The sequence below is a fragment of the Sander lucioperca genome, chromosome 8 (genome assembly GCF_008315115.2).
Source record: "Sander lucioperca isolate FBNREF2018 chromosome 8, SLUC_FBN_1.2, whole genome shotgun sequence".
NCBI lineage: Eukaryota > Metazoa > Chordata > Actinopteri > Perciformes > Percidae > Sander > Sander lucioperca.
In genome coordinates, this window is record NC_050180.1 from 5,758,521 (window position 1) to 5,780,769 (window position 22,249).

Sequence of the window (22,249 nt, forward strand, 5' to 3'; positions counted from 1 at the left end):
AATAAACTGTTTTCAAAGTGAATAGTTAGTGAAGTTAATAGTCCCTTTGACATTTGGTAGGAGGAACTGCTTTCAGTCTGTTTGTTTACTGGAAAGACAGCGCAACGTTGATTTTGAAGGACATGTTTCTGTCAACTGTTTTAACTATATTTGAGTCTTAGCTTAACAAATGCAGCAGCTCTGATGAGCAGTATTTTGATAAGGTGTCATTAGTGTTGCTGTGGGAAAAAAAGCAGTTTTTTCCAAGAGGATTTTTTTTTAATCGGGTGATAATGCAGTCAAAGTTTTGAAAGTTATTTTGAAGTTGGGTTCGTTCTTTTGTCAGTCGGATGGGAAATGGGCTCACCTGTGCTCACTGAGTGCACACTCTAACAGCACCACAGACTACGCTGATGAGCCTTAATTTCCTTTCACCAGTACATTAACAGATTGTGGCCCCCATAGGTTCCATTATCTTCACAACGGCTGAGATGGACAGCATCCATCGCGGAAACACCTACGCTCAAGCCTTCCATTTGTGAGCAAATCCGATTCCCGTAGGACACCTTTCCGAGTATGCGTTGCTCCTTTTGGTCGGTTTACCCTTTATGAGGAAAGAGCTACGGTATCTAAAGTCATTATAGGCCGGGACCTGCTGGGACCCTTTCAAATGGAAGAGTACATTAGCTCGACTGGGTTGAGAATGGCTTAAGTGATGTTTTCCATTTTTATGTTGCCATTTGTGATTCGGACGTCTACATTGTCAGCCACTAATTTTCACCCATGATTTTCTTGAGTGTTAAAACAGGTTACAATTGTAATCAAGGCATTTCCATATGCATGTTGTCCCGGAGAAATACAAATCAAAGTGAGTGAACATTGTAATAAAAACTGCATCTAAACAGCTGTTTCCCATTAAGGCTCTGCAGTATGTGGCATACTACGGCCTTGATCCTGATTGCAATCTTTTGATATGAATTTCAGGATATCAGTTGTTTTTTTTAAAAAGCAAAAAGCAATATGTATTTCTCATTGTTTTATGATTTGGCTTCTCTCCCTAACATAGCAGACTATTTCCCAGAATTGTGTTACCCATTATCAGTGCTGATACAGAGACACGGGAGTCACTCTGCAGACCATCGAAAGACAGAACTAGGAGAAGCGGACTGAGGGAAGTGAGCCTCACCAGATGCAGCGAGGGGTCTGCGGATGGAGGAGTGAGGGAGTGGCAGGAGAAGGAAGGAAGGCTTGGTGGGGGGGGAGGGGGGAGCAGAGCGTACCAGCGTGCAGCAGCAGTGACCAGAGAATCAGGTTTCTCAGACACAGTAGTGAGAGAGAGAGGGGAGGAGAGAGGAGGCTGAGCCAGATTTCCCTTCAGACACTCCCAGGCTTTAAAGGCCCTGAGCTTAGCTAACAGTCCCTGGACTCTCCTTGTTTCTGGATCTCAGCGTACAGGGCCAGTGTGACATACACGGCTCCCTTAACCTTATCCCGGGTCCTACCCACCCATATCTGAGGCCAGCTGTCTCCTTAAGAGTACGCACCTCTGGAGGTCGAACTCATAATATCCCTGGTGAGATCTGTACTTTTGGTAAGTATAACTCTTTTTCCCTATCAAGGAAAAATGCAATTTATAGTTTGTCTGACTCACTCTTTCTTTCTTTAGCTGCTGTTGCATGCAGGCTATGCTGAAGTGATGCTTTGATGTCTCAAATGTCTGACTCTGGTTTTAATTTACTGTGCACACACCTCCCTCCCTGCCACAGTTTGGAGTTATAAATGGATTTCATTGGACTGACATGGCCTATTTACTTGTTTGTTGAATTCTTCACATACTTGTGTGCAGGAAAAATGCAGTCAGGAGTAAATATCAGGACACAGATCTCACTGTACAGGGGAAATGTACATTATGATAGATGAAATAGATTTAAGCTGTTGGTTTTTATGTCTGAGTTGTTTATTCCCAACGTCTATCCTGTTAGATATGCCCATTAGTCATGTCTTTATGTATATGTGTGTGTGGTCAGTGAACTCCCTAAAGAAGTGGCCTTGTGTGACTCATCTCGCCTAAGGAGGGCGCCAATCCAAAACGCTGAAGCATTGGCCCAAAAATAAAACAACATAATGTGACCTAATTGCAGCTTAAAGACCTGCATGTTAAGTATAAAGGAGAGGGGTTTAAACTTTGAATAGTGGAGAATCTGAAAAACTTGGATGGGAAATAAAAATGTCTTTGACATGGCTCTGCAGTGAAAGCACAACACATAAAAGCGCACATCAGTTTATGGAGCAAATAGCTGTGGAAAATTAGCATCACTTTCATGGTCGGTCTGTTTTTTTCAGTAGGAGTGTGATATTAAATTGTGAAGCAACTGTGGATGCATTCCTTGTATCACGTCAGTCATACTGTGGTGAGAACTCAGTTTTTTTTTTTTTCTTAAACTTGCCAGAGGGGGATGGCACATGGGATTTTTTCAGGAGACAATGAACGGAAAGGATAGCTGTCAGGCAGGAATACAGATATGCAGACTTTAGAAAACCTTCCCTTCCAGAAGTGTTTGAGCCACATTTATCAGTGAACAGTTGAGATAGCAGGAGTCTATTTGTTTTCACTGATAAGCAGCAAGTCTGAAGCTAATTTAGGTCTCTCTACTTTTAATGAGCCGCATTATGAGGGTGCAAGGATAGAAGGGTTGTATGATGGTAAGATTGCAAAACACTTAAGAGACAGATTTATGATTTGGGGCTATAGAAAAAAAGTTGAAATGTTTTATAAAGCAATGGTTTTGTATAACTCCGTAGATACAGAGTCGTTTCAACACTTTAAAGGCCCCATATTGTAAAAAGTTTTTTTTAAATTATGAAACAGTCAGATTGCTACACAAATACTGTGAAGAGTATCAAAAACAATCATATTTTGGGGGGGGGGCTGGTGCCAGCCCTACCCCTCTTACAATGACAATGCTGATCTTTAGCAGGTATCATATTCACCATGTTAGTGTACTGTGTTATCATGCTAACATTTGCTAATTAGTAGGGCTGCAACTAACGATTATTTTTTTATTAGTTGTTTGATCTATAAAAATGTCAAAATATGGTGAAAAATGTGGATCAGTGTTCCCCAAAAAGCCTAAGATGACGTCCTCAAATGTCTTGTTTTGTCCAAAACTCAAAGATATTCAGTTTACTGTCACAGAGGAGAGAAGAAACTAGAAGATATTCACATTTAAGAAGCTGGAATCAGAGAAATCTTATTTTTTTTAATAAAAAAATGACTCAAATGATTAATCGATTATCAAAATAGTTGGCGATAAATTTAATAGTTGACAACTAATCGATTCATCGTTGCACCTCTACTAATTAGCACTAAACACAAGCTGAGGCTGATGGGAATGTTGATGGTTTTGCAGGTATTTGGTCATCCAAAGGACTCTATGGGAACCATGAATGTCTGTATTAAATTTCATGTGGAAATATATAAATCTGGTCCAAAATAGAGGACCGACCCACTGACAGATCGACACACAGACATTGCCATCAGGGTTCAAAATTAACTTTTCCATCCACCAGCCAAACGGCCATTGAATGTTCAAATTTTACCAGCCACTCGGTAGATTACCATGGTTTTTTGGCTGGTGAGTGAAGCAATCTACCAGCCACTTGTATATTTTACCTGCATTTGGCTAGTATGGATGGTGCTAATTTTTAACTCTGATTGCCATCCCAAGGGCCAAGGCATGAGCGTGCCTAAAACAAATTGTTGCAAGATTTTGTAGAGTTTTCATTTCATAATGATCCAAATCAAATTCTTAGAGTGACTGCTGTATGTCTAGTATTGATTTTTATCTGATGAGGCGAGCACAGGCTGCTGGGTGTGTGTGATGTTTCATAGTCAGCACAGGAGTTGAGTAAAGACTGATGGTATGAGTGGATTAAGATTTAAATGCTGACTCGCCCTGAAAATATCTTGGCATTTAGCGCCTTGAGTCTACTACATCCTTGCAGACACTACAGCAGAGCAGTCACTTGCCAACATCCCACTACCCAGCTGATTGTCATTTAGTGAGGGAAAGCAGAACAGCTGATTATTGGAGGTGAAAAATGTTTCACATGGATCAGCAGAGAAGTCCTGTATACTGTATGGACAAAGCAAATGGAACTAGTAATGTCCTTCCTAAACAACAACTTCCCTACAATAAGGCACTAACGCAGCTGTACTGAGGTTTTGTATCGATTTAAACTTTTTGTAAAAAAGCTTTTACTAAATAAATTTTGTTTGGAAACAGGCAAAAGCATCTGGAACAAGTTTCCGACATCTGCTTCTTTTTATCGGTGCATTTCCATTGGCATGATTCAAGAATAGCGATGGATCCTGGAGGTTCACGTGAGTAAATGTTATTCCCTCCGACTGATGATATAGATTTGTGATGATTTTGCAAGTTGTTTGAAGATGTATGATCTAATGCAGGGGGTTTCAACGTTTTTTAGGCCAAGGACCCCTTAGCTGAAAGAGAGACGGCGCAGGGACCCCCCCACTACATATTAGTATAAAATTGAGTTGCATATTAAGCTGGGCCGACAATAAAGTGTAGGGCAGCCTAAAGCCTTTACACATACCTTTTTGTGGTGCATACAATACTAAGTTATTTAAATAATTATTGACATTCATATGTATACATCATGTTTTAATGTTAAACATACATGTAGCAGTGAATCCTTGAAGCTTCTGTATCTGTGGATGGCTACCTTAGTGTCTACCTTTCCTACAAGCCAGTAGCATGTCATTAATGCGGTGTAAATTTAAGCTAATACTATGTTGGACTCGTGTTTATGTATATTTTCAGATATATTTAAACATTTAAACCATAACTTAGGGCCCCGTGCAGTAACCCTAAGGACCCCCTGCTGAAGATCTCCGCTTTAATGGAAGTTAAGCTCAGCGTTAAGTCCATATATCCTAATTAAATCAGTAATGGCAAAACCAATAAAACAATCCTCTCCCTGGCCTGCAGTTCTGATGGTGTAGTATCTCAGGTATGTCGTGACTTTTGACATGTGACTGCAGACATCGAAGATGACCCAGATGTCAAGGTGATGATGGCAGGGTCGACTCTGAAAAAGGTCAAGTCCCGTTCGTGGAAGAAGCAGCGGCATTTCCGCCTTCTGGAGGACGCCGTGACGATCTGGTACAAGTCCAGATGGGCAGGGAAAGGCCACTCCACTTGTGAGTACCAAAGCGTGTGCGCATGTTTGCATGCATGACATATAAACTGTTGTTTTATTCCTAATGATCTTCCCTGGTCAATCTCTGAATAAATAAACCACGTTGTACTGTATAATTTAAGACAATATAAATTTAAATGGACTGTATGGACTAGCCCTGCTACACCGTGCAGTGCCCTGCTACGTCATGCTTCCATGACTTCCAGACCTAGAGATTGGCATGGTTTTATTTCAGTTAGCCTAATAGCTAGTTTAATTTGCATTGAGAGATGATTTTATGGAAAGTACCCCATGCCAATCTCTAGGTATGGTGAAGGGTATGTGATGATGTGGGGCTATTTTAATTCCAAAAGCCAAGGGAACTTTATCAGGATGCATAGTATCCTGGATCCATGAAATAACTGGCCTTTAAAAATAAAAATCTGCCTGCCTCTATGGGAATTTAGCACAGGGGTGTACTTACTTATGCCCCCTGTATTTTAAAGAAGAACATTTATTTATTTACAATACACTATTCATTCACAAAGAAAATTGGTGTCCTTATAGGTTGGATTTTTCCTCATTTTTTTAAATTAAGGCATTAAGATCAATTTCCAAAAGATGATTTTTTTATTCCACTTTTTAGTTAACTTTAGCATGGGCGTATTAACTTATGCTGAGCACTGCAATATGGAAATATTGCCCAGTCCTAGAGCCAGGCTAGCTCTAAACTTTACTTTAACCATCCACTGATCATGTCTCAGTCTCAATTAGCGACGTGGAGGCTGTGCGCGAGGGCCACCAGTCAGAGGTCCTGCAGAGCACCGCTGAGGAGTTCCCCGCTGAGCTCTGCTTCACCTTGGTCTTTCACGGTCGCCAAGGCAACCTGGACCTTGTGGCCAAGACGCCCGAGGAAGCCAAAGCCTGGATCGAGGGAGTGCGCAAGCTGATTCGCAAGGCTCAAACGATGGATGAGAAGGAGAGGCAGGACCAGTATCCTTTTACTGTAGCACTGTGTTCATGGTATGAAAAACAAGTGTTAAATCTGCTGTTAGCTGATATCAAACACTGGCTTTTCTCTGCACAAAGCTTCAAGAAGTCTTGTGAAGTGCATATCATTCTGAAAAAATGTCAGGTAATGGATTGAAGGTTTATTTATAAGCCTACAAAAAATGTAGTTTGATCTAGAGCCAAACAATTGGAGTGACATACACTGTATGATTCTTACACTTTAAAAAATATTCCTTTAATTGTGTTCATTGTTTTTCTATAGAAAAAAAATCGTTCTGTGCGAACAGGTTTTAGATTGGTGGTTATTTATAATTTGACGTACTGAGTGTGACTGTTAGTTTGATCTCTTGTTTATGGGAAATGTAGATGTGTGTGTAGGTTTGCACATGCATATGTAGCCCATGTGAGCATGGATAAGTGTTGCATATTGATGTGATTTTACATATATTATTGTAATGGAATATCTGTGATATAATGGGTATGTATTGTGTGTCTAGTGTGGACCCCAGGAAGAGTTGCTGACTGCTACGGCATCAGCTAATGGGGATCCTTTTAATAAACAATGAAACAAAAATGGAAAGTAATGGAAATAAAACATGAATGGAGATGACCATGCCTTTTTATTTATGAATGAATATGATGATCTTGGAAAAACAGTCAATGAGTGTAATCAAGCCTGGTCCAGTATGGTGCGGAAGCTAGGTAACTTTTTTTTCGCTCATGTTACTTAACCAGATAACAACAACAACAAAAGAAAAAAAAGTTTTGCTCTACCCATGAGATTATTTTATCCGTGGGGTTTTCTAATAGAACTCTCCAGCTGATTGTAACTGTACGTTTTTTATTTTTATTTGAATTGTTGTTCCACAACACTTGAGCTGGCGTTTCCCTCAGCATCCTCTCAGGTGGGTCCGTGACTGGTTTCTGAAAGCTGACAAAAACAAAGATGGGAAGATGAATTTCAAAGAGGTGCAGACACTGCTGAAGATGATGAACGTGGAAATGAATGAGGACCATGCTTTGCATCTGTTCACGGTGAGCTATGAACCTCTTTAGATTGGTAGTTCACTTGTTGCTGCAGTGCATCTGTCTTAGGGCTGCACAATGAATTGCAATTGTATCGAAATCGTGATATGGACTAGTGCGATATCCAAATTGTAGGGATGGGGCTGCAATATTTGTTAGGCAAAATATGTGTCAAACCATTCTGATTTAATTATTGTGATGCTGCAGAGATGTCCCATCCTAAAAATCTTTTTTTGGTACAGATTCTGGCAAAAATCACACTATAATCTTTTTTATTTTAATATTTTTCAAGGAAAATGAGAATAATGATACAAAAATGATCATTTCCTCCAGTATCGTAAATCGTATCGCAATTGCAATGTCAGTCAAAAGAATTGCAATCAGATATTTTCCTCATATCATGCAGCCCTAATCTCTCTCTCAAACATCTTTCATAAAATTGATGTGGAGTGAGAAATTTATATTTATTTTAGTTTTTTTTGGGTATGTGTGTGTATGTTTGTGGGTGTATACATGCATGTGTATGTATGTGGGCGTGGATAAGTGTTGCATATTGATGTGATTTCTACATATATTATTGTAATTGGATGTCTGTTATATAATGGGTATGTATTGTGTGTCTAGTGTGGACCCCAGGACAAGTAGCTGACTGCTACGGCATCAGCTAATGGGGATCCTTTTAATAAACAATAAAAACATATTTAAACAGTGCAACAAAGAAAGCTGATGCTTTATTTCCACAGAGGGCTGACAAGTCTGAGAGTGGCTCTTTGGAAATCGAGCAGTTTGTCCATTTCTATAAGATGCTGACCCAGAGGGATGAAGTGTGGAAGGTGTTCCAGGACTACTCTGGAGATGGAGAGAATTTACTGTTGGAGGAGCTGGAGACCTTCCTGAGCATGGAGCAGCACGAGGGAGGGCAGAGTTACCAGCTCGCCAAGATGCTGATCGACCGCTACGAACCATCTGAATCAGGTAAACATGGCCGGTGGTGGAATGTAACCAAGTACATTTACTCAAGTAATGTATTTAAGTACAAATTTGAGGCACTTTTCTTTTCATGCCACTTTCTACTTCTACTCCACTACATTTCAGAGAGAAATATTTTTTGTGATACTTTTTTTTTTATTAGCACCTTCAGACAAATTTCACAACATGTGACAGGTAATAGCAGATGGTGCACAGAACAGATAAACACAAATTGAACAAGAACAAAAACCCTCTCCCACCCCCCACCCTCTGCAGTCTCGAGGAAAACAAAACAAACAGACAAACAGAAATCACACCTTGCCTAGTCACTCTCCTCTATTTCTTGTGGCGCTGAGATCATTAGGCCTGACATTTGTGCTGCTGCGCTTTCCCATAGGCTGACAGTTGATGATTTGGCTTTGTTAATCCTTGCTGTAGAGAGCTCAAGCTTAACTATGTCCAGAAAATACGCCAACCACTGCTTTGTTATACAAAGCGAGTAAGGGGGGAGCCAGCGTTGAGCTATCATTTTCTTGGTTGCAGTTGAGCCGGCTAGCCAAATTTTACTCTGTCTCCCAAGCAGGTGTAATTTAGAGTTGTCATTAAGGAACAAAACAATCGGGTCAGTAGGAATTCGACATCCTATCACATCAGATATTATTGATGTTGTTTTTCAGAGAGAAATATTGTACTTTTTCCTCCACAACATTCATCTGACAGTTTTAGTTACAAGTTAATATTTTTGCACACAAAACAGTGTGCATGTAGTTTATAAAATATTTCTTTATTACAAATTAAACTTCCCAACAATATATAGGCTTACAAGTCTTGCTGAAATGATTATTACATTAAACACTTAGTTGATTGACAGAACTGTTTTCATCGTTTCCAGTTTATTAAAATGTGAGGACATTGAGTTCTTTTACATTTAATACTTTAAATACATTTTCCTGATGATACTTACATACTTTTAGTTAAGTAACATTTTCAATAGACGATTTTTACAGTGTGGTAGGCCTTTTAGTACTTTTACTTGAGTAAAGGGTCTGAATACATCTTCCACCAGTGGCTATACTCTGGTTTGTGAACTAGCTGAAACATGCCTATTATTGATGCTTTAAACCCAAGTCGAACATAAAGATAGTCAGTTGGGTTATAAAGCATTCATTTACATGCAAATATCCAACCTGAATATACACCCCGTCTGCACAAACTCTAATGTAGCTCGTGTTTTGACATGTCTGCACTCACTTACTCAAGTACTGTACTTAACAACAAATTTGAGGTACTTGTGCTTTACTTGAGTCTTTTCTTTTCATGCCACTTTCTACTTCTACTCCTACGCTACATGTCAGAGAGAAATATTGTACTTTTTACTCCACTACTTTAATCTGACAGCTTTAGTTACTAGTTACTTTACTTTAAGTTAAGATTTCTCCACACAAAACACATGTAGTTTATAAAATATGATGTTTTATTATAAATTAAACTACCCAACAATATAATGGCCTACAAGTACAGTTGAAATTATTAGCTGATTAAATACTTAGTTGATTGACAGAACAGTACTTTTAATACTTTAAGTAAATTTTCCTGATGATACTTACATACAGTACTTTTACTTAAGTAACATTTTCAATGCGGGACTTTTACTTGTAACAGAGTGTTTTTACAGTGTGGTATTAGTACTAAAACTTCTTCCACTACTGGAGATGGCTGTGACTGACAGCAGTGCATCTTCATGTCACACATGATTTCTGTGGAAAGCCTGGACCTCATTAGGAGTTGCCCAGTTGCACTACTGCCCTGAAATACAGCCGCACATGATTGATGCAATAATAGGAACGTGCGCTAATGTTAAATATGTATTGTGCATAAATATTTAATATTCACTGAGTGTGTGGATTCCTTTCTTTCCAGTCTACATATATTTATTAAACTCCAGCAACTCAGCAAATATATATACCATGTGACCTGTGCTCAGTGGTGGAATTTAACTACGTGCATTTAGATAGATAGATAGATAGATAGATAGATACTTTATTTATCCCAAAGGACATTTTAGGCATCCAGTAGCTTAGACAACCATAACACAACAAACACATACACACATATATCACACATAAACAAGAGTAAAAATAAAAATAAAAAAACACTCACAGAAATGCAATGACCATGATAAGATGCTATGGTATGGAGTGTGTGCAATGGTGGTAGTGCAAAATTGAACAGTGCAATAGATTATTATTAAATATTAACTATGACTATGAAATATTAACTGGCTATGAATAAGAACAATATATAACAGGGAATAAATACATTATAAGATGTAAATGTTGTGACCACCACGTATAAAATACGATGTTTTATTATAAATTAAACTACTCAATAACAATATAACGGTCTAAGTCCAGCTGAAATGATTTGACAATTAAGCACAGAACAGTTTTGATCGTTTCCAGTTTCTAAAATGTGAGGATTTTTGTTTGTTTGCATTGAGTACTTTTACTTTCAATACTTTAAGTATATTTTCCTGATGATGCTTACATACTTTCACGTAAGTAACATTTTCAATGCAGGACTTTTACTTTGATACAGAGTATTTTTACAGTGTGGTATTATTACTTTTACTTAAGTAAAGAATCTCAATACCTCTTCCACCTCTGCCTGTGCTGCCTCTTGATCTGTGACTACTAAAGTCATATCATATCCTCTGTGCAGCCAAGCGGCAAGACATCATGTCGTTAGATGGCTTCCAGAGCTACCTGTGCTCACAGGAGGGCTCCATATTTAAACCTAAGCATCTGGATCTTCACCAGGACATGAGCCAGCCACTTAGCCACTACTTCATCTCCTCCTCACACAACACCTACCTCCTGGAGGACCAGCTGCTAGGACAGAGCAGCCTGGAGGCATACATCAAGTAAGGGCTGCTGCACGCACAGCATGCAACACCCTTTATTCTTAGTACGCGCTTTAAAGTCCCATCTTATGCTAATTTAAGGTTCATACTTTTAGGTAGGTATTTTAGGTTTCTACTAGAACATGCGTACATGCTTTAATGTTCAAAAAACATATTTTTTCATACTGTCTGTCTAAATAAATCTGTATTGATCATCTGTCTGAAACACTGTTTTAGCGTCTGTCTCTTTAAGTCCCCCTCTCGAAAAAGCCCAGTCTGCTGTGATTGGTCAGTGTTACCGAGTCTCTGCACCGTCATTGCAGCTGGGGAATGACTGTAACAGCACTGTAGCAGCACTTTCTACCTATGTATATATATATATATATATATATATATTTTTTTTTATATATATATATTTATATATTTATAGTATAGTTGTGACATCACAACCATGCAGAAGTCCTGACGGGTTGTCTAAAGGCACAGTTTCTAAATACAGCATGTGTCCATTTGTCTGTGGATTGAGCATTTTGATACTTTAACAGTATTTATATAGCACCTCGACCTGCTTAGACTAGAAAAAGACATGACAATCTCACTTTTTTTACAATATGGGATTTTTAATTGAAACAGAGGATAGGCAATCACAGTAAAGTGAATTTAGTGTATTTATCAGAGTTGAGTGACCAACTTGACAGAAGGTTGACTTACTTAGCTTAAAATTAAAGCTGTGTGTGTGTGTGTGTGTGTGTGTGTGTGTGTGTGTGTGTGTGTAGGGCCCTGAAGAGAGGCTGCCGTTGTGTAGAGGTGGACTGCTGGGACGGCAGTGATGGTGAACCCATTGTGTACCATGGTCACACTTTTACTTCCAAGATTCTTTTTAGAGATGTAATTTCAACTCTGAAGGAATACGCCTTCAAGGTGAGCAGCACTAGCACTATTTGCTTATAAAGGGTTGGCTTACTCAAATAACAAAGAAAACATATTTCATCACTTACTCCTAACGGTATTTATGGAATTAATAGGTTTAATTAGAATGAATGCCATTGAAAAGTTGAATAATACCAATGCCATATGTAAAAAAAAAAGAAAAGAAAAAGTAGAATATTTTTAAAAGAAATTAAACTTTTTCCCAGTAATTTCTGGTCTCAGGTGATTGGAGTTCCTGTCACTCAAGGCTTACATGGCCAAATGTGTAAGTCTGATTGCTTCTATAGTAACATGTCTGGGACCTGCACAAATGTTCCTACATTTTAACTTAAAAGTATGTATGAAGAGTGAAAATTGTGGAAATAGGAGCAAGACTTATTTGTAGAAGTTTTTAAAACTCCTCTCCTCCTCTCCATTTTAGCTGTGATATCGCCCTCTCTAGCTCTGAACATTACATCCAATACACACTTATGTAAAAAATTTGAGAAGGGCATTTTTACTAAGCTTCAAAGAAGGTGGATTATTTTTTTAAGTTTTAATATGATTTGAAAGTTGAATAATACCCGTAATGTATAAAAGATGTGAGACATTTTAAAGTTTGAATGGAGTTTCTAGCTGAAAGCATTTTTGGGCAGACATGGGGGACTCGAGTCACATGACGCAAATTTTAGGACTTGAGACTTGCTTGATAAACATTCATAAAAGACTCGACTTGACTTTGACTCAGTATTCATGACTTAAGACTTGACTTAGACTTGAGTCAAATGACTTGAAATGAATTGATTTTCTGTTTAATAAATATATATTTTTTCCCCTCTGATATTGAGGAGGAGTTAACTTTACGATTTTAGTGCTATTGCATGCGCGGGAACCCGTTGATATGATGACGCGGCACGCGGCAGCAGACCTGCACTAAACAAGACTGGCTACGGCTAGTAACTTAACGTCATGGATCCCTCTGCACTGAAAATAATAAAGTTTGGCTATAAGGATTACACATCTGACCAGGCAAAGAAGAACCAAACTGTCTGCAGTACAACAATTTCCAACGTCAACCACCACCACGTCAAATTTAATCACTGCACTCTCACACACACGCACATGCACATACACACATTCACTCACCAATATTAATAACCTTTCACTCACTCTCTCTCTCACACACGCACACATTCACTCACAAATGCACTGACAAATATGAACATATGCTATCCATTCCATGTGATACATACACTGAGTCATTCTCTCCAAATTACGCAACGGTGGTGGGATTCAGCTACTCTTAAAGAATGTTGTTTTTTTCTTTAAGAGAAGGAAAGGTTAAAGGATGTGTTTCTGTCCCATAAAAGTGAGGCATGTTTGAAGAATATTATTTGAAACCATTATACTTGAATTGTTTGAATGAATTTCATGATTTGATGTCATGTTTGAGGCATATTGAACAAATATGTATGCTGTGCTTTTATCTGTATAAATTTAAACTGTTCAGATGTATGTGGCTTGGAGGCAATGCCTTTTGAATATTGAGTAGGGTAAAATGCAAATAAAACTCCAGCAGTTCATAACCACTGTCTTTAGCTTGTTTAAAAATGGAAACTTTTGTATGACTTGACTTGACTTGACTTGCTTGACCAAAGCTATGTCTTGACTTGCTTGATTGTCACAAAAATGACTTGGACTTGCTTGAGACTTGAACGTTAAGACTTGAGACTTACTTGTGACTTGCCCATGTGTGACTTACTCCCATTTCTGTGAATGGGTATGCAATGAAAAAGTATGAAAAAGTGTGCAAATGTATAGATTTTGAACAATTTCCTAGAAAACATTGAATATTTCTGAAAGTATGAAAGATATGAATATGACAAGTAATAGCACACATGTCCTAAATTAGCTGAATGTTTGAATGAGGTTTCTACATAGAGAAATGTGGAAGGGGTTAAAAGGCTACTGAGGTATAAAAATGAAGAGAATTGTAGAAGAACATTGTGGTTGTGAATGCTTATAAGACATAATAATAATAATAATAATAATAATAATAATACAGATAAGCTTTAAAAGCCAGTATTGTGTCTTTTCTTTCCTGTTTGATAGGCATCGGACTTCCCAGTCATTCTGTCTATTGAGAATCACTGTGGTGTGGAGCAGCAGACAGTCATGGCCCAGCACCTTAGCAAAATCCTGGGTGACACACTACTGACCACCCTTCTGGATGGGCAGGTCCCTCAACAGCTTCCTTCTCCACAGGTTACAATCTGTTTGGGTTTTGTTCATATATACACTTCAGAGGGCGAGGCACCGAGGGATTCATTTTTATTTTTTTTAACCAATTGTGGCAGGCAGTTAAGTTGCGGGCCCTGTTAACCAGTGTTACCCAAAGATGCTGACAACACAACCCTGCTAATTTCACCCAAGGAAATAATGTCTACTTCAGACCTCAGTTTACCAGGACTAGCAACTCAAATGCATCAAATGCATAGGCAGGAGACGTGGTTCCATTAATGAACTTTTATCACAATAAGCAAATTACCACATTAACAACAGTGAAATTCTAAGAAAGCCTTATGTTAGTATTTAGCTCAAAGCACTGCTGTTTCTAAGTAGAGCTGTTGTGGCTGTAAGCAGTCCAACAAAGTGCTGCCGCGAGGGACTAAACTCTGGGAGATGCATAAACACACTGTGACGCGCTCAGGTTGTATTGCAATGATTTATTCCTCCACACGTGAAATACAACTAGCACTGCAGTTACCAAATGTAAAGTTACTTTGGGAGTCGAAATAAGTGTGTTAGTGCGGCGGTCGACAGAAAGTGTTCGCTCCCAGGCTCACCCCCTCTCTGTCAAAGCCCAAAAAACAGGTGAATCAAACAAATATATTATCACTTCCGCTCAAACCGCGATGAAAACGTCCACCACCTACAATATAAGTGCACAATATAATAATCAATAAATAATATAAATGAGACCATAAACAACATACAATATGTAGCTCCTACAAGAGCCATACAGAGTCTTGTTTCATCTTAAAATAGTGTAGTGTGGCTTTTACATGCTGTTTATATATTGTAGTTTTAATGTGAACACCTCATTTTGGTGATTTTGAGGTCTCCCTGGACCCTACTTTCCAATGTATTTGTGTCAAAGGGAAATTGGTCAAGAATAAAGCAAGACCACTGCAGTTGGCAGCGGCGAAAACAAGCTATAATGTTACGTTAATGGGCAATTGCGCAACTTCAATTTTGTGTCTGAGTGACAACATTCAGAAAAGGATCCCTACAGAGATAGACCGTTTTGTTAAAGGGTAAGATCCTTTTTGTTTAACATGAAACATCCCCGAAATCGCTATCGCCAAACCCACCAGACTCCATGTAAATAAGTGACGAAACTGGACGAACATTTGAAGAAATGAGAGAATGAGAGAAAATGAGCATAATATGAGCACTTTAAGTTACATGTTTCATGGTTATGTTACATTTATTCATGCATTAAAGGGATAGTTCTGATTTTTTGAAGTGGGGTTGTATGAGCTACTTCTCCATAGTCAGTGTGTTAGCTACAGTAGATGGAGGTCAGCACACCCCCAGTTTAGAGAAGCAGGCACGAGTACTGACACAAGCTAAGCATTATACTGCTGTGGACAGGGGCAGCAACTAAATGTATTGTATGAAACTTAGGTATAATTTAGAATATAGATATTTTAAAGATGAATGGTTTGTGTGTGGCCTGCTCTGCATCTACCACTGAAAGCATAACCATAGTATAAATTCCAAACTCTCTTCCATTAGAGCACTTACGGCAATCAATGCTAACTTGAAGTAATGGCAGATCAATCCTGCGATGAATTCCATTGAGGATTTTGGCAATTAAATAGGTGCAATGCTGCGTTTAGTTGGGAGACAGCAAAGTGCAGGAAGATGGACCACCTTCATGAGCAGTCTGGGTACTCAGCCCATTGAACTAACATGAATGAATGGGTTTCTTTATCTAACTGGGTTAAATGAAGTTCGTAAATCTACTCATTTGTACTTTCAAATGAACAGACAAATACTGCAAATAAAGTAGAGTTGATTATCACGTACAGCATGCAGACAAACAGCTCTCACCGATCTGTGCCTGTGTTGGTGTTCATTCCAGGAATTGAAAGGCAAGATTTTGCTGAAAGCCAAGAAGCTTAACAATCCAGAAGACTGTCTCGATGAAACCCAGACAGATGAAGTAAGCGACGAAGAAGCAGAAGATGCAGAGAGCCCGTCTACAGGGAACCCACCTGCTAGGAAGGTACATCAACCTGATACTTTATGAGATCTTAGTTCCCTTAATGTTGGATTCAAGAAAGCGACTTTATTTCTTGTAGCATGATTTGACCATGCTTCTTAAATATACATGTTTTCCTTTACAGATAGTGGAAGTAGAGAAGACAGGGAATGCTATAAAAAGTGATTGTAAATCAAGACAGAAGCGTATGGAGCTTGATTGTAGAGAGAGGCAGGAAGCTGGGTTGGGACATAAGAGACAGCGAGGCAAGACTGGAGTAGAAGAAGGGAGATAGTGAAAAGAAACAGGAAACTTATTTAAAAGAAGACAGATATGGGAGAAAGAAAACAGCATCCAATGTCCGTTGCCTTAGCTGTGGGAAAAAAGCTCAGTGTCCTCTGAGGAAATAGCTATTAGAAAATATCTAAATTATAAAAGTGAAATGCTCAGTGCAGCTGCTGAGAAGCGAGACATGAACTGGAAGCATCTGTGGCTTTAATAATTTAATCAGAGGTGAGATTTATTAGCTGCATTAAAGCTTTGGTTGAGCTAAATTCATCTTTAAGATTTGTTGTTATTGCTGTAATTTATAGGCCAGTTATTAAATAATAATAATAATCCCCAATAAATGACTTATCCACATAAACAATCAAAGTAACAGTGTGAAAAAAGTTGGAAGTAAGAAAACAGATACCTGTTTTTTAGTCCACAACTAAACAAAAACTGTTAAAATAAAATGTAAAAATGCATCAATAAAGTAATATGTACCTAGGAATGTGTCCCAAATTGAAATAAAACAGCTGTGGCTGACAGAAATTGGACATTTTCCTTGAAAATAAACGACAAGCATGTTAACATCACTAATAAATACTCAGTAATTAGCTCAATATTTGTATACAAATATATACAACTGATACAGTATGTAGTGCCGAGTAATTTATACTTTTATTAGAATTGTTTCACTCTGTTGTTAGAACACACATTACACACAGTCCATACTCCGTACTTTGGTCCGTATGGGGACTTGAACCAGTGACCCTCCGCTTCTCAACCCAACTTCCTGCAGACTGAGGTACTGCCACCCGCATATATATCTGCATAATAATATCCACATAATAGTGTAATAATTGCTGATATTGAGTGAAGACAACACTTGAATATGTCCGTATCAGAGGAATGAAACCAGATGGAAGCTGCTTATTTAAAATAGTTGCAAATTTTCATGCAAATATTAGAAGATATTGGAAACCCCTTGATACAAGACTCATATCATCATCAGATAGTTATGAATGAGATAGTTAGGAAACATCATTTTTTCCTGTTTTTAATTTGAATAAAAGCATGCTCATTTATAACTACTGTAGTTGTTTCTGTGGTGTGGTTACATCATGATAATGTCCTGGCAATTACGTGGAAATTCCCAGACATTCATTACGCAGCTCTTACCTTACAATGATGCAATACTTTGCACCAAACAAGTTCCACATTTCTGATATTGTGGAAAATAAATAAATAAACCAAACTTATTTTAGTCTAGTAACTTGCTATTTTGTTTAAATTAAGGACAAATTAGTTTGCAATTATTGCTGTATTTTCCGGAACTTTTGTTGCAGTTTGTTGGTTGTGGATAAATTACCAGGTCATTATTATTGACTCACTAGCCTCTAATTTACAGGGATACGGTGACCCATAGCTGCTCACCCCTAGATGTTATTAATGTTTAAAGTGATGGCAATAGGATTTCTTTGTTGATTAATTTTACATTTTATTCGCCCATTTTGCAGAAGTCCAAACTGTCCAAGGAGCTGTCGGACTTGGTGGTTTACTGCAAGAGTGTGCACTTCCGTGACTTTGAGCATGCTCGTTCAAACGCCAAATGCTATGAGATATCCTCGTTCTCTGAGAACAAGGCCCAGGCGCGTGCTAAGGACGAAGGTACATGAACATGAAGGGAACAGTGGACAACTTTAAAATCTTAAGTGCATTTCATATCCCTCAGATAAAATAATATCAGTTTCATGACTATAAAATGTTATCCATGTGTTACAAAGTAGTATCTTTCTTTTGACATTTTTTATATTATTTATAACTGTCCCTGAGTCATAGATAGAGGAACACGTAGCTTCTCTGTGTTCATGCTGTATCAGGGGTCTCCAACATGTAGCTTTCCAGTAGCTCGCCAATAGGTTGACAAACTGAGACACAAAATGACCATCATATTAAAAGTGAGGTAGCTAACTTTGTGGGCCACAGAAGTGAAATGTGGTAATGTTTTCTTGGACCCTGATGGGAATATTTTCAGTGATGTAGCTAACTATGTGGGCTAAAAGAAATGTAAAATAAGTCATGCACCTTGACGTGAAGTGAAGATTTTTCATAAGCTTTAGTTATTGCAATTTCATACGTGTACAAACAGTAGCTTCACTCAGCTTATGTGTGCTATGTAATTAAATGTGAGCGATGTGATGCATGTAGCTCTTGGCCACTTCAGTAGCCCTTAGATGAAGTACGGTTGGAGACCCCTGTGCTATAGAAATAGAGTGGCTTTATTCTCTTTAAACCTCTCCTCAGGGACAGATTTTGTGCAGTACAACATCGCCAAACCCACCAGACTCCATTTGGACAAAAACATAATGATAATAATTTTATCATGATAAAACACACTTCATTCAAAGTCGACAGAAAGTCGATCAAAAGTTGCACTGGTTTGTCTTTCCACAGTTTCAACAATCACTAATTAGTTTGAAATAAACCCTTAATTCACCCTAGCCATGTGCAGATATGCTGGATCTAGATCTGTACACACTAAACAAGTCTGGTGGGTTTGGCTATAGTGATTTCGGCGCTCTTTCTTGTTAAATTATTATATTATTTACAACTGTACCTGAGAATGGGTAGAGGAACACGTTTCTCTGTGTTTACGCTATAGAAATTGAGTGGCTTTATTATCTTTAAACCTCTCCTCAGGAACAGATTTTGTGCGGTACAACACTCGGCAGCTGAGCAGGATCTACCCCGATGGCCTCAGGACCAATTCTTCTAACTACAACCCCCAGGAGATGTGGAATGTGGGCTGCCAGATAGGTGAGGGGAAGGGTGATGTCCCCCTCTGCTGGTTACACCAAACTTACTTATAAACTTACTTACCTCTGAAATCCCCGATGTCCCCTGTTTCCAATCTTAATGAGTGTTCTGATGGCCACAAACAAGCAATTTCATGTATTATTTCAGCCACGTGTATTGAAGTGCTTTCAGGATCAGAAAGACTGAATTGTGCTTTTGATACTTAGGATTCAGGGTATGGATGTATACAGGGTCAGTGCTGTCAACTGAGCCATTTGGTTACAGTTTAATCTGCCAAATATGAGTAGCACTTAACATAACATACAACTTTAACATAAGATAGTGCTGTCGCTGCTGGATGAAAACCTTGTATATTCCCAATGCAAAATCAAAATCAAGAAAGGACAAATAAAGGCTCTTTTTGATTTGGTTGTTGGTTTCAAAAGCCAAACTTGTCACAGAATCTTCCTAACCCAAAGAAAGGCACACACTCCAGGGAAATGCATAAATATAATGTATAAATCATAATTGACAGTAGACAGTGATAGCAAACATGGTCCCCAGCCAAAATTGAACCAGGAACATTGCAATATGGTATGTAGCTTATATCACTATTTGAACATGGAAATAACCATGTGACAATTTTTGACATGTGGCCCTAATCCTCTTCTGTAAGGGCCAGACACAGAGCAGCTGGAGCAGTTTAACAGGACAGATGTTTCCTGTCATCAGGACTAAACCGATGCCGTCTGTTCTGGATGAAAGGCTGGACTTGTCACATGAACTTTGATAGCTAGATAGAATACTCTGAGTCTAGGAAATCATGGGATACAGCCTGCCAAGAAACAGCACAGTAAATTGCATTATTTTCCTTCTCCGTCTTTCCCAAAGTGGCTCTGAACTTCCAGACAGCTGGTCTGGAAATGGACCTGAATGATGGGCTGTTCAGGCAGAACGGCTGCTGCGGCTACGTCCTCAAGCCTGACTTCATGAGAGACAGTAACACTCAGTTCAGTCCAGACAAACCCGAGGAGCGGCAAGGCTACAAACCCCTCCGCTTATCCATACAGGTTCAAAACTGCACAACAGTAGTTTGTTTGTCAGTGTGTGAATTTGAGGCAGGGTGTTGCAGAAAACTAGCATGAAAACCACTGAATAACAAAGAAAAAAGACACAAATTGTTCTTCTGTGCAAGTACAGTACAGTGGTGTCTGTATCTAATAGGTAAATATGTGTGTGTGTTCATCAGGTGATAAGTGGGCAGCAGCTACCAAAGGTGAATCAGAAAGAGGGCTCTATTGTAGACCCCCTGGTCAGAGTGCAGATCTTTGGAGTGCCAGGGGACCAGGGCGTGAAAGAGACCCCTTACATTAACAACAACGGTGAGTTTTCTCTGTACAGATATGTGTATTTCATTTATATAGATAGTTTTGATGTTATAAGGTAAAAAGTACTTGTTGTTGCTTATTGCTCTTCTGCATATGTGCATGTTTAAAAAAAAAAAAAAAAAAAAAAGAGGCTATCATTCTGTGTTGCTTGGCTGTTTTGTTGCTTGCTCATGTGTATACTGTTGATGTATTAACGTACTAATGTCTTGCTGCTTCCCGTTGCTCTGCATGTCTTCTCAAGGAGGCTTATTTTGTTGCTGTTGCTGTCTTTATGGCGTCTTGTTGTCGTCTGTCCGTACATTTTAACCCATAAAATTGTCTAGCCGTTTCCTGTTGCTCTGGTCTCAAAACATCTGGCCAAAGGAGTTGAAAATCAGCCGGATGGCTAACACTGGCACATTCACAGAAATGGTGAATGTGTTGAATGTTAATATGCCTTGTCCTTGAAATGAAAGTACAAAGTGCAAGTGTGAAACCTGCAAGATGAATTGAAAAATAATTGTGCAAATAAAAGTCCCATCCCAGTTGGTCGTACTCACTGCTCTACTGCCCTCTACCTGCAGGTTTTAACCCAGTGTGGAATGAAACTTTACATTTTGACATCCACACCCCCGAGTTGGCCCTGGTTCGCTTTGAGGTGGAGGACCACGATAGGGCGTCCAGGAACGACTTCATTGGACAGTTCACTCTTCCGTTTACGTGCATCCAAGCAGGTGAGCAAAGAGACAGCTCGCTGCAGTATTTATTAAATATGTACATTCAATCATATGTTGCATCACATACCAGATGCAGGAGAACTGAATAAAAAAGTCTTCTCAACACCTTTCCCCTTCTCAGGATATCGTCACATACATCTCCTCTCCAAAGATGGAATAGCTATCCCTCCCGCCTCCCTCTTTGTCAACATCAGCATCTCAGAGCTCACATGAAGAAGTCATATCTGAGGATATGAAGCCAGAGGCGCTCCTGTGTCTTTATTGGGCTGATGAAGGATGCGTACATGATGCACCAATACTTTTATCAGATATTGGGCATTTGCCTGACTAAAGACAATTTTTTTTCCCGCCAACTTAAAGGAGAATTCCGGCCAATTTTTACGTTAATCTTGATCGCTATAGCTACGTGAGTACTTTCGATAGAAAAAACCCCGACCCGAATCAGTTCAGGTAACACGGAGAAGCTGCAGCTACATGTACAAGCGTTCCCTGAGCTAAAATGGCAGTGGTCGGGGCAAGTTTTAGAGTGCCTTTGTGCCTCTTAACAGACACAAAATGCAATTAATATGTCTGTGCAACATGAACAGGGCCCTTACGTGTCAACAAGATGCGTTTTCAACTCAGACATTGTTTAAATTCACCTACCCTGGTCCCTGTCTCGATCCTGCCGATAGCTAGCTTGGCCTGCTAGCTGATAGCCGTTAGCCGCTAGCTGCCGTCCGGTGAGTGTATTCAGACAGGCTTCTGTGATAATCATCCCAATAACAATCCACGGAGCGGCGGTGGTGTGGCTATGTCCTCCAGAGGACAGGTC

At 39.0% G+C, this 22,249-nt stretch overlaps 1 protein-coding gene across 1 annotated transcript; it reads left to right on the plus strand.

Annotated features, from left to right (window-relative positions):
• The first annotated feature begins 11 nt into the window (after positions 1–11).
• Positions 12–21,772, plus strand: LOC116053544 (1-phosphatidylinositol 4,5-bisphosphate phosphodiesterase delta-4-like). Its single transcript, XM_031304620.2, has 16 exons — positions 12–1,570; positions 4,266–4,363; positions 5,045–5,203; positions 5,946–6,174; positions 7,098–7,227; positions 7,962–8,193; positions 10,909–11,110; positions 11,866–12,010; positions 14,111–14,263; positions 16,149–16,292; positions 18,053–18,203; positions 19,236–19,352; positions 20,223–20,401; positions 20,581–20,713; positions 21,283–21,432; positions 21,557–21,772. Exons 2-16 carry the CDS (start codon positions 4,345–4,347, stop codon positions 21,646–21,648), a joined length of 2,235 nt encoding a protein of 744 aa, XP_031160480.1. The 5' UTR covers positions 12–1,570; positions 4,266–4,344; the 3' UTR covers positions 21,649–21,772.
• Positions 21,773–22,249: the final 477 nt, after the last annotated feature.